This window comes from Eulemur rufifrons, chromosome 14 (assembly GCF_041146395.1).
Source record: "Eulemur rufifrons isolate Redbay chromosome 14, OSU_ERuf_1, whole genome shotgun sequence".
NCBI lineage: Eukaryota > Metazoa > Chordata > Mammalia > Primates > Lemuridae > Eulemur > Eulemur rufifrons.
The window spans coordinates 18213443-18226789 of NC_090996.1; the positions used below are offsets into that span (position 1 = coordinate 18213443).

At 48.2% G+C, this 13347-nt stretch overlaps 1 protein-coding gene across 1 annotated transcript in view; it reads right to left on the bottom strand.

Annotated features, from left to right (window-relative positions):
* Nucleotides 1-13347, bottom strand: part of KATNIP (katanin interacting protein) — a 169054-nt gene that overhangs the window by 59788 nt on the left and 95919 nt on the right. Inside the window, exons 10-12 of the mRNA XM_069486777.1 lie at nt 3355-3512; nt 2282-2347; nt 708-814 (exon numbers count right to left, since the gene is read on the bottom strand). Coding sequence (XP_069342878.1) covers nt 708-814; nt 2282-2347; nt 3355-3512 — 331 coding nt within the window. The remainder of the gene's footprint in view (nt 1-707; nt 815-2281; nt 2348-3354; nt 3513-13347) is intronic.

The window sequence follows — 13347 nt, forward strand, 5'->3', positions numbered from 1 at the left end:
AGACCTGGAGGGCACTCAGCTTGCTGGCAACTTCCTTCTTTGTGCAGAGGAAAAGCCCCCACTCTCCTTCTGGGCCGACACAGCTCCAAGTCGGGGCCTTAGCTTAGTGACAGCGTGCAGGCTGGATTTCGGCCCCCTCTAGCTCCTTAGCCAGGCACTTTGTGCAGTCCACAACGCACACAGCTGGGCACGGTGGCCCTGGGCTGGAAGTGTGTCTGTGTGCCAAGGAATGCTAGAAACTACAAGCTCAACCTGGCACATCTTTCCAAAGATCAATTTTGCCTGAAGACCAGAGGGAAGCCTTTATTTTGATAATAAAACTTGACAGTTCCAATAACTGATGCTACACGGTAATGGAACAGAATGCTGAGTTTGAACAAACTTTTAATAGAGAAAAGAAGCTTCAGAAGGATGCTGCTTTGGGCTACCTTTGCCTCCCAAGCCAGCTGAGGAACAAGTTCACCACCCTGTGCTGCATGGGGTTCTCCAATGGAAACCTGTGGGAGGTTGCAGTTTTATATAGGTTGGGAGTGAACTTAACAAGCCAAGGGCCATTTGCCGGAAGGAAATCAAGTCAATTTAATGCTTTAGGGCTGGAGAGGCAGGGAGGGTACAGTCTAAAGGAGCAGTTCAGAAGGGTCTGGAATAACACAGGAAAGGCCGCACTGCTATGGGGCTTTTGGTTTGGACTCAGCCTTGGTAAGTACCTGCTTCCCAAAAGGCCGATTCTGTCAATGGCTTGGTCGATGGCTTTGTCTCCCCCTGCTGCCCTGGACGGCTCCTGAGGGGTGGTCGCCGCGGCAATGGGAAGCAGCTGAGGATGGAAAAGCTTATTAAACAGCTGTCGAGGCAACGCTCCTGGCCCAGGGCACAGCAGGGCCACGGTCAAGGGCACATACTTCTCAGACTGTTTCCCTTTGTGGGAAACAGGAACAGGAATGTGAGGGTGACCGCGTCTGCCTGCGGCCGACTAGATCTAGAACCCATCACCCAAGCTCAGTTTCTCACGATCTGGGAGGTCCTAGGAAACAATCTGCTTCAATGAGACACTGAGAAATGTCTCTCATCAAAACCTTCCTTTCACCATCTCAATTGAGCCCCAGTTCTGTTTGCTACAAAGTAACCAGACTCCAGGGAGAATTCCAATAACATCGTTAGATCTTTTCATTTTTTTAATCGTCTGAGCCTTTTCCCCTTCTTTTCTCATTTATCATCTAAACTAGAAATGTGCCCTGCTGCTTATCTGCAGAAGATTTGAGTTGTTGGAAGCTCTGCGGGTCAGGAATCAGGTCACCCAGAGATCCTGGACCACGGCTCCTGAGTCTAAAGGAGTAGTTTTAAAGGGTCTGGAATAATGTAGGGAAAAAAAGAAAAACCTTCGTGCAGAAGAATCCTATGTCTGCACTGGCAGCCGAAGATAACCAGGAACTGGTAGGACAAGCGGGAACGATGTGAAAAGAAAACCTCTCTGGTGCTCTAGGGTGCTGTCTGCCCAGCCCCCTATCCCACTGGGGCACTGTGTCCCCTCCCTACTCCCCTCGTCCCCACCACACAAAGGGCTGCTTCTTCCTCCCTGACAGGCTGGGCTCATTCCCACGACAAAGCTTTTTCCTGTTCCTTCCACCCGGAATGCTGTTCCCTTTTGTTGGCACCTTCCAAACAGGCAGGGCTCAGCACACATGGGACGCACCTTCTGAGGGGCCTCCTGGACCACCCATCAGAGGCAGCCACCATCCCACACCTTGTCACTCTCTCACCCCTTAGCAGCTTTGACTGTCATCTCTCTCTGAAGTCACCCTGTTTATTGGTGGCTTTATTTGCGGTTGCCTGCAAGCTCCATGTGGCCAAGGGCTCATCTGTCTTAGCCATCTCTGTATTCTGAGCACACAGCATAGGCCCGTGAACAATCTAGCAGAGACATTCCTGCATGTTTTGCTAATTCACAGCCTTATTTGCCAGGGCCATCTTTGCTGAGATACACCTAATTGACCTAGATAGATACAGATATAATTTATTTATTCAAGGTACTAAGATCTGTTTTTGCCTTGTCTTGTCAGGAAATAGAAACATAACAAGGAATTTGAGTCAGCAGGCCTGGGTGAGTTCTGGCTTCAACTCATGAGCTAGGGCAGGCCACCCCAGCCCTAATGTCCCCATCTGTGAAATGGGCAGAAGGACAATGACGCTGGTGGTCAGGGCCCACAGTGAGGACCTGCTGGAAGGCCATCAGGGGCTGAGTGCATGTGTGGGGCTTTGACATCTGTTTCAGCCATGCACCGACCTCAAGGGTCTCTTCCTTCTCCTTCAGCAGTCTGGTCCACGGTTTTACTGGTAGTCCCTCTGCATCCTGGAAAGACATAATCATGTGATGTGAGGTCAGAACAAAGCCATCCACTGTGTACTTCTCACGGACAGATGAGGGCATAGAGGGGGCAGGGACAGTCTCAAGATCTCATAGATATAAACTTTAGGGGCAAGGACAGAGCTCCAGGAAAACAGACAATAGGTGCTGTTCGATGAATGTCCAAAAGAGCAGCCCTGAGATGAAGCCTGGCGAACAGGTGGCACTGCGGATGAGACCCCGGGCTCGCAGGCAGGTAGACCTTGGCCACTTCCAAGGACGTGACTCAAGCAAGCCACCTTGCTTCTTTGGGTGCCACATCTACAAAGCAAAGCAATAAATCCAGCCCTGCCCATTTCAGGGTTACTGTGAGCATCGCGGGGGACAAGCTAAGTAAAAGGATTTCAACAGGGGAGTCAGACACCACGCTTCTGAGAAAGCAGGTGCACGTTGGCATGTGTCCATGGCCTCCAGGTCCCTGAAGGACCCTGCCCCGCCTCACCGTTTCTCCTCCCGGTGGTTGTCAAAGCCAAAGGCAGCAGGCACAAGCTCAAACACCTGTATGCCCAGGGAAGTTTCAGGAACAAGTGAAACAGGCCAGGGGTAGACAACAGAGAGCAGCGAGGACTGTGGGAGCTGAAGGGCTCATGCTCTCCAGGGAGGCCAAGCTTGTTGTTTACTCCATTCCCTCACTGACCCACCAGTTTGCAACCCTGGTCTAAGGTCTCCAGGGTTTGCAGGGAAATCAGCAAAGACTGGAGGCAGATTAGCACCCACCTGAGGCTTTTTGAAATAAACAAAAAGCTGAAAGAAGGTGGAATAAATGGGAACACTGGCAGGTCAGTGACCGACTGTGGACAGTGGAAACACAGATGCGTCAGGTCAGCAATGCCCACTGCCCCTCTTTATTCTTCCCACGCGTTCTTTTCAGCTGCTGCTCAGACACTGCCTGGGCCCTGAGCAGCCCAGCGCCCTCCTGGCTTCCTTCTCCTTGTCCCCTTGCCCAGACGCACCTGCAGCTCGGCCTTCCTGCTCAGGATCGCCCTCTGCAGGGCTGCGTTCTCCACCTGAATGGCTCGGAGCACGGCAGAGGCGTCTTCCTTTCGGTCCTCAGCCTCATGAACGGTTTTGCGGGTTGCAGACAGGGGTCTCTCTCGCCGGCTTGCAGGTCCTGGGGGCAGAAATCAGGGAGATGCTCCTTTAGATTACGTGCTCAGAGTGCAGCTCAAAATCTATTAGAGCAAACTGAGGAACATTCTATTAAAAAACTGGCCTGTACTCTCCAAAAATGTCAAGGTCGTGAAAGGCAAAAAAAGGCCTGGAGAACTGATTAAAAGCGACTAGGCAGGCATGGCAACCGGATGCAGTGGTGGCCCTGGGACTGGGTCCTGAGTGGGGGAAAACTGCTATAAAGATTATTGTGGCACGTGGGGAAATTTAAATATAGTCTGTGGCTTAGAGAACAGTATTAATGCTAAATATTCTGAATTTCTTAAGTGTAGCATGGTAATGTAAAATGAATGCCCTTGTTTTTAGGAGCTACATACTGCAGTGTTCAGAGGTACAAAGGAATGATGTCTGCAACTTAATCTCAAATAGTTAAAAAAATATTTTTATATATGCACACAGACACATAAATGCCCTCTATCTATCTATACTATTTATGTAGTTTATAGAGGGCATACACATGTATGTACATAAATATAATTTCTTTATATATAAATATATAATTTGTATCTAACTATACATATATATAGTGGAAAGGGAGAAAATATAAAGCAAAAAGCAATTGGGGCAAAATGTTAACAACTGGTGAATCTGAGCATCCGGGTGAAGGGCAGAACTGACATTGGTACTATCCTGGCAACTTTTCTTAAAGTTTAAAATTGTATCAAAATACAAAGTTACAAAAAAATTAACCCTCTAACAAAATATCTGTAAGGAATATTGGAAATATCTGTAACGAATAATAATAACAAGGTTATGGAGAGAGATGGGTATTTCACAATATTTTGTGCTTCGTTCTGTTTTGTTTTTGCATGGGTAACAAGTATTGCCAAGTAATTACAGTCCAATTTAAGAGAAAAAGGATCACAAAATTGCAGTTGATTCTGAAGGTTCCCATGAATGGAAAATTGGTTTTATAAAATATAAAGTGCTATGCAAAAAGGACCAAGACTGGTTAAATAAAATAAAGTATGGTGCTCCCACTCAATAGAGTGGCATGTAGCTGTAAAAAGAAAAGAATACTAAAAGAACTACAGATAAAATTATATGAAGACTTGGATCTACTTTATAACAATCTGAGGAATGTGTAGGGATACAGACAAAATGAAATTCGTCACACATTGATTATTGCCAGGGCTAGGTAATGGGACACATGGGGTCATTGTCACATCTCAATTATTATGTTTGGATTTTTCCCATGTTAAGAAAAGTTCCATTAAAATATAGACTGTTCAAAATATTTCTGTTGGGATGCTTAAAGAGGCTTGACCTACTAAATCTCATCTCTTGGGCAAATATTTATCTGTCCGAGGCCCTGTTCTTGGCACTGGGGACACAGCAGTGACCAGAAAGACCAAGCCCACTGCCCTCATGGTGAGAGACAGTAAGTAGAGAAAATATAAAATTAAAAAAAGAGTGTTAGATGGTGGAAAACAACATGGAAAACCATGAAAAGCAGATGAGTGCAGGGCAGCAGGGTGGGACCCGCGGGGATCAAGGAAGTGCACTCCAGGCACCAGAGCTAAGGTGGGAGGTGTGTGGTGTGTTCTGGAAGAGCCAGGTGCCCGTGGGGCAGGAGCGGAACATTCTGGGGGTGTAGGTTGAGAGGAGGCCTGAGAGGGGTAGGGTGGGCAGGTCACCATGAGGCCCTTACTCTGAGTGAAACGGGGAGCCACTGAAGGATTGAGAGCAGGGGAGGACTGGGTCTGACTTAGTGCTGAGCGGAGGAGGCTCAAGGGAGGTGAGGGTGAGAGCACTGAGCCCAGCGAGGGGCTGCCGCAGCTGTCCAGGTGACAGAAGGCGGCAGCGGAGGAGGGGATGCAGAGTGTGGTCAGACTCTGGATAACCACGACGACAGAGCCAGCAGGATTTCCTGACAGTCCAGTGTGGGTGGGAGAGGCAGAGAGGAATTAAGGACGGCTCCAAGGGTTTGGTCCGAGGAAGTGGGAGATGGAGTTGCTTTCAACTGAGCTGGGGAAGGGTGTGGGAGGAGGGAGCTTGGAAGGGAGGAGCAGGGTCTCAGTGTGGGGCAAGTCGGGTTCACATGTGAGTTTGGCATCAGAGCTGAGCTCTTGAGTTGGCCTGTGCATGCAAGAGTGTGGAGTTTGAGTGGGCAGCCTGGGCTGGAGATGATGTGAATTTCACATAGGCGACTGGACTGGGTCATTTAACAGTAATATCAAAGAGTGGTGTTCGTGTTGGCCTCTAACAAACTAACTGGGACTTTGCAGGTATGACCTCTGGAGGGTTCTATATATACATGTGACCTTGTGCAAGGCCTGCTGAAAAACAGCATCCTTCCATCCCCATGACCTTAGCTGTTGATTATTAAAGATCCCTGCGGGGCACTTGACTTTCCTGCTCTGCTCCTACTAGAATGTTGCATCTGAATGTTCAAATAGCGACATCAAGAATGGCATTGGCAGGAGAGGGCAGGGGACACACAGAAGCTCTACTGGGCTGGCTTCCAGGATAGCCAGGCACGGGGCTGCTGGACGGTGGGTTTTTATGGGAACGCTAAGCTAAAATGCCAGGCACCCAGGAAAAGGGCTGAGAATGCAAATAGCCCAGGGACCAGAGCAGGCACCCTGAGTGACACTGAATGCCAGGGGCCAAGTGGCACTGAATAAGGAGACACCTCCCAGCTCTAGCCAATTCTTACTATACAGGACCGTGTTCCTAGTGTTGCCAAATGCTTTTCTTTTTTTTTTTTTTCCCCAAGGAAAGCTAGAATCTGAAATTTGTGTGAAATTCCGTTAATTTTATTTGTTCATGACTTATTCCAGTTTTTAAGAACTGCTGTGAGGGCCAACAGAACCTTGGGGCTGCTCTAATACAGGCCACGCCGTGGCCAAGCTGCTCCCCCAGAAGGTCAAGGGCACCCAAAGGAACCTTCGTGGTACCTATGCATGGCTGGCCTTGGGCGATAAACATCAAGTGGGTCACTTCCTGACTTTGATGTACTGTCCCTTGTCATCATCCCCAGTGCTGCTCCAGGGGACAGAAAAGTAAGGAGCTGCTGGAAATGTGGCCCCAGGATTCTGCTCACCCCCTCGAGGCTGCTGTGCCTTTCCTCATTTGCCTTTCTCGTCAGTTCCTTGGCCTGCTCTGCAAGTGGAGGGATGAGAAGGTCAAACAAACACGGGCAGAGAATATGAGGCTTAGAAGGAGTTCTGCCCAGCAAGCTGTGGTGGGATTCTCATTGTGATGGAAACGTGGGTGGGTAAAAGGGTGGGGAGGACCATAGGGATCTTCCTCACTCCTGGCAAAAAGGATCAGGTTCCTGAAGTAGCTGCGAGGACAGGAGAAGAAGTGCCGGAAGCTAAAGGATGTGGTCTTGAGCTACATCCTGGAGCTGGAGTCGAAACTCCCTAAAGCACAGACACATCCTGGCCCCCGATGCAGAAATGCATTCTGGGCAAGGCCAAAGGCACTGCCTTACGTAGTCCTGTGACCTGCACAGCACTGGGCGAGCTGCTGCTCTGGGTGCAGAGGTGGATGGAACAGGCACAACCCTGCCCTCACAGACCTCACAGTCGCACAGCACAGCCAGACAAAGACAGGCATGTGCACAGGGTAGAAACATGACGGGAGGGGATGCCGCTGTCACTGGAAAGGCACAGTCAAGGAAGAGGACCTCTGAGCGGAGGCCCAAAGGCAGTGAGCCCTATGAATACCCATATGTGGCGGCTGTCCCAGGCTAAGGGAATAGCAGGTGCCAAGGCCCCGAAGTGGGCAGAGCTCGGCACGCCGAAGAATGGCAAGGCGGGGGGAGAGGTTGGGAGCTCTGTTCTCGTGGGGTTGAGGCCACGAAGCCCTACGGGCCTCAGCTACTTCATGAGGTCACACCCGTCTTATTTACCATCATATCCCTGGCACCTGGCATTATAACTTTTGTCAAATGAATGGAGGAAAAATGACTTCAATCCCAAACCTTGTAAATCTCAGTATTTGTGACTCTCATGAAAGCATATGGTTTTCTCCATCATCTGCACTAAATCACAGCTGAAAAACTCAAACCCCCTTCAGACCCTATAGACAATTCTATAAATAAAGGACAAACACGCAAGCACCCCGACATTTGGGTTGCAAATGCCAGTGTTGGTGGAGGGCTCGGGCAGCACCAGGACAAGCAGAACCTGAAATTCACGAGCTCCTTTCCATTTCCCGCACAAAGCACTTACAAAATCTGTCTGAAAAGAGCCGTGTGTTGACCCTTATTTTTTTACTGCCAACACATGGGCAAGAGGCTCTTCCTCCTGGGCCTCACTGGTCTGAGGCTGGGGTACAACAGTGCACCCCCCAATATACTAGGAAGCCTGTTATCCATGGCCTGGGAGCAGTGAGGCGCTCTGTCCTCGGCCGCTGCAGCCCTGTGCTCGCTGCTGCTTCTTGGAAAAGTATATTCATGAAGGCATTTTCTTCCAGGAGGGACCAGCTTTATCTGCACAAACCCTTTTGCCCTGAGCGTCTTTCATTAGTGAGGGAATGCTCTTCTAGCAATGTGATCACCGGGCGCTTTGAGTCATATTATGCTAAGAAGATGCTTTTAAAAATTCAATCACCCTTTCTCCAAGTGAAGGTCAGCTCTGCAGCTCCACTACCAGAGCTTTCCCCGCCGTGGCTTCCCAGCACCGTCCGCACACGGTGCCCAAGTCCTTCCAGATCACATCCCTGCGGCGCATTCCCTCACGCCGGGTGAGGTGACCACCTTTTAACTCTTTTTGATGCTCCCATTGCTCACTTGGGCGAATGCTGGCCTGAACCAGCAGGAGGTGGATTTATTCTCATCACAGACCTAGAGAACGGTGGATTTATTCACACAGTAAATCTGTGCCACCAGCAAAAGCCAAATTGCACATTTTAATTTATCCCAAACTGCTCTTTTCTGGTTGAGAACCATCCCTCTTCTGAGAACTTCACTTTCTTTTTGTTTCACCAGAGCTTGGCTTTCTCTTCTGGTACAGAGAAACAAAAAGCGTATCAATTCGGGAGATTTACCACGACTGCAACACATGTCACAAAGAAGATGTGAGGCCATGAGGCTGCTGGTTGGCTCACCAGCCGCTGACTTGCTCCCACCCACCAGCTGTGACTCGAAAAGCTCAAATTCGGAGTCTCTGCAAAATTACCCCTTACTACATGCAAGGGGCCTTGGAGGTCACCTGGGAATCCACTGAAGTGGCAAATATTAAATCTGAGAACAACAAGGGTCTATTACAGCAATCAGAAACCAGCAGCCCACAGACATAACCTGCCCACAGATATGTGTTGTGTAACTTTCACTTTTTTAGAAAAATTGGAAAGGGATGCCAAGCTTTACAAAAAAGAGGAAATCCACCTGAAAATTGGGATTCCTGGCATCTTTTGAAAAGTACACCATCTGGCAACCCTGGACCAGCATTCGTAGTAACCATTGGCTGGAGCTGGGTGGTGGCACCCCCTTCAGATGGGGGCAGAAGTGCTCCAGTGTTCCCAGTGCACCCCATTCCCTGCTGTCCTATGCCCGGTAGGCCTGGAAACTGTACGCCATGTTGTATGGCAAAAGGTCCAGGGAAGATTTAGCCCTGTTTTCTCTTGAGAGGTCCACCCTCATCTCAAAAATCCAAGGGGGAGGTGGAGAAGTGGGAGGGCAGGGGGGGTGCACCCTGGAACAACGATCTACACCCGAGCACTCCGAAGCCTCCATGCATTTCAAGTTGCCTCAGCACCATGAGGCCACCTGCTTCCCATGGCACAGGAGATTGCAACAAATGGCCACAATCCCTCCCACCCCTGTATGGGGACCACTTTGCAATGTGATTTTTGCAGCATTTCCCATCAGGAGGTGAAGTCTATTTCTCTAGTGGGGCTTGGCCTGGTGAGGCTCTTGGCTAACAGGAGGTTAGCGATCATGAACAAGCAGTCTTAAAAAAGCACGCACACGCCGGGGCTTGTTCTCTCTTGCTGCCCCGAGACCACCAGTGCTGGATAATAAGACCATGCACAGCCAGGATGAGCTGTCCCAGTCAAGGTCCTCAGGACAAATTAACCTGCCAGACATGCGAGTGAGGCTGTCCTAGAGTCCTAGACCATCTGGCCCCGCCACCTGCTAGCTCACTACAGGACTGCCCAGTCCACCTACGGACTCGATAATAAGAGGGTTGCTGTTTTAAGCCACATTTTAGGGTGGATTGTTAGGCGCTAATCACCAGCTGACATCCCTGGCTTGTCAACGCCTGTGTTCTTCTCACCTCTAAAGCTTATTTTGGGGCCTCTCCGTGGCAGGAGCTGTCTGTGACCCTAACACTCATGCTTCTGTGGCCGTCTCTCCTCGAGCCCAGGAATGCATGTGATTTCCAAGGAAGGCCATCAAGGGCCCCAGACTAAATGACTTCTACTCTTTCCTCTCAGATGTTACAGTCTGTCACTCCACACCCTGCTTCTGAAGAATCTGTAGCAAAATGTTCTGTGTGTTTGATTTTTATAGGAAATGAACAGCAGCTTTTGGTCGTTCTGGAACCATGATCTTCACAGCACCCATGGTTTCCTTTGGGGAACCACCGTGCCTCACTCTGCTTAGTCTGTTGGGTGGATATAACCCCACCCCTGACCCAGCCTGGCCCATGAGGGAACTACCTCTCCCTGACCTTGGAGAATGGAGACTGACTGGCTCAGGAAACAGCTGGTTCTTGGACTCACACGGGAACTAGAAAAGGAATGCTCTCTTTTGCCTGGGGTTCCAAAGCAGATAGAAGGGGGCCTGGAGCCACTGGGGGCCATCTCTGGGCCACAAAGGCAATGCCTGCCTGACAGTGACTAGAGATGTGATTCTCAAAGTGTGGTCTCTAGACCAGTAACATCACCTGGGAACTTGCTAGGAATTAAAATACTTATGTTCCAGCCCAGACCCAGTGAATCCAAACCCCTGGAGCTGGGTTCCAACAATCTGTGTTTTACTTGGCTTTGCAAGTAATTCTGAGGCATGTCCCAGTTTGAGAACTTGGACTAGAGGAAAGCAGAGCTAAGTATTGAAAGAGCTTCCCGTGATAGCATCTGAGCACCAGGATTCTACCATGCCTGAGACCAAATCTACAATCCTGGAATTTTCAGGTCTGTGAGCAACACGTTTTCCTTTGTTGTTTAAGCTGGTTTGGATTTCTGTCACTTGCTGTTGATGAACACTGACTAATGTGAGGCTCTGCATTTCAGCAGAATGGCCTTTCTGTTGCAGGTTTTCCTGGCAGGAACGCTAACTACAGGGCTGTCAGGGTTCTCTAATTCACTCATGTTGAGGAGTGTTACTTTATTTCCATGGCTGGCAGCTTGTCTGGGGAAAGTGGTTCAGATATATCACTTCCCTAGAGCACTCTGACAACTTGGACGTAAACTTTCTGCATTAAAGACTAATGTTCTTTCACCCTCAAGAAGACAACAGTCTCTTGAACGAGTCTATAGTCTCTGAAAGGAGGCCACATTAGTTTTTTGGAAAGATTATGGACAGAGGCTGGGGTAACACAGGACATGAGGCCCTTTCATTAGAATTAGGGACAATTACAGTGATAGAGAGGAATGAAGCTACCATGGAGTTGCATCATATGCACATTTAATTGACACAAATTCAATTTTATGGGTTTAGCCCAAGAGAAGGGGGCAAGGGGAGAAATACCTCTTTAAAGAGTGCAGGCAATCGGTTACACATCTGGAATGGCAGACTAGCTCATTTGGACCAACTCTTCCCTGGAACACAACTAGAAAAGCTGGGCCAAATATTATAAAATCTGCTTGGAAAAAAGAAATCTGTTTGAAGGCACAGGGTAAAGAGGTCTATGAAGAATTACAGGACCAATAGCAGACAGAAGGAAGAAACCCAGAGAGGTGAAGCCAACATCTGGAGGCCTTTCCTCTCAACATGCTGCTGATTCTGAAGAGGCTGCCACAGGCTGGGAAGCTGAGCAGAGCTGTGACAGACTCAGAGGGGTACAGTCTGAGAGTGGGGGTGACCTGGAAGTAGCCAGGAGCAAATGGCACAGAAAGGTTAACAATATGGGTAAATCCAAATTACTACTGACTGTATAAACTAATAATAATTAATAATAACCATGTCTAGTGGGCCTTAGAACCTAGAGAGAATTAAAAATGCATGGCCCCACTGTTTAAGTTGGGAGGGGAGTAAATGGAAGGAATTACAGAGTTGTAAGGTACTTCCACTGAATGAGAAGTGGTAAACTTGCTAATTTCAAGTGGTAAACTTGCTAATTTCAACTCTAATAAGTCAAGAATGCATGTTGTAATCTCTCGTAATGACTAGAAAAATAATAAAAGGATGTATAACTAACAAGCTAATGGAGAGGAAAAAAAGAGGAATAATACAGAGCAATCAGTTCAAAAGAAGGCAAGAAAGGAGAGAAAGAGGAACATAAAACAAGCTGAACAAATAAAAAGCAAACAATAAGATAGCGGATTTAAACTCAAATATATCAGCCATTACATTAAACGTAAATGGACTAAATGTTCCCATTAAAACACACAGATTGTTAGAGGATAAAAATAAAAACCAATTACATGCTGTGTACTAGAAACAAACCTTAATTTAAAGATACAGAAAGTTTGAGAGTAAAAGGATGAAAAAAGATACACCATATAAATGCTAACCAAAAGAAAGCTGAAGTATCTCTGTATCAAAGTAGACTTTAAGGCAAAAAGCATTACTAGAGCAAAACAGAGATAATACATAATGATAAAAGGTTCAATTCACCAAGAAGATATAAAAAGTCTAATTTTTTGTGTATCAAAAAAGATAGCCCTCCCAATACAAAGTAAAGCATGTGAGCAGCCCACCCTCCAGATTTTGCCTGGAGGAGGGTGAGCTGGTTTGTGATTCCACTGTCCACGCAGGAAGTCTCGGGTTCCATGTGCCTCTGGTGGTATGAACATTCCAGTGCCCTCAGCATGACGCCAGTGTTTAAAAACACACATTTTCCCCCAAACCCTGGCCCTACACAAGGCCAACTGCTTCATTTGGGGCTCAGCCAAGAAGCTGTGATTTTTCCCACAGCTGAGTCTCTCGGGCTTGCTGAGAGATGAGATGTATATTATATATTCATCTATATTAAGCCATATATGCTGCACTTAATCACCAATAAGAGGGATTTCTAATGGTAGCCTTGGCCTCCTGCACTTTCTGCTGCCTTTAGAGCCCAATACTGGGTGAGACGTGGCTCTTCTGTAATCCCATTTCAGTGTGAGGGTAGCGGCACTGCTGGGGTTTCCAACTTTCCTATTAGCCACAGAACTCTGTCTTCAAATCTGACTTAGGTAGGAACCAAGTGTATTTACTAGATAAAGGCTGAGCTCCAAACCTGTTTAAAATAAGGATTCTACTACCTCAAATAGTTTCCTCTTAAAGAATGGGGCTGGGGGTGGTGGCTCACGCCTGTGATCCTAGCTCTCCGGGAGGCCGAGGTGGGAGGATCGCTTGAGCTCAGGGGTTCAAGACCAACCTGAGCAAGAGCAAGACCCTATCTCTACCAAAAATAGAAAAAAATCAGCCAGGTGGGGTGGTGTGCACTTGTATTCCCAGCTACTCGGGAGGCTGAGGCAGGAGGATTGCCTGAGCTCAGGAGTTTGAGGTTGCTGTGAACTGAGCGGATGCCACGGCACTCTAGCCTGGGTGACAGAGTGAGCCTCGGCTCAAAAAAAAAAAAAAAAAAGGATAGAGTACCGATGGGACAAATTGCTCTAAGAACCAAATACCAGAACAGCTGGTTATCTGACTTTATCAGATGGACCCAGTGACG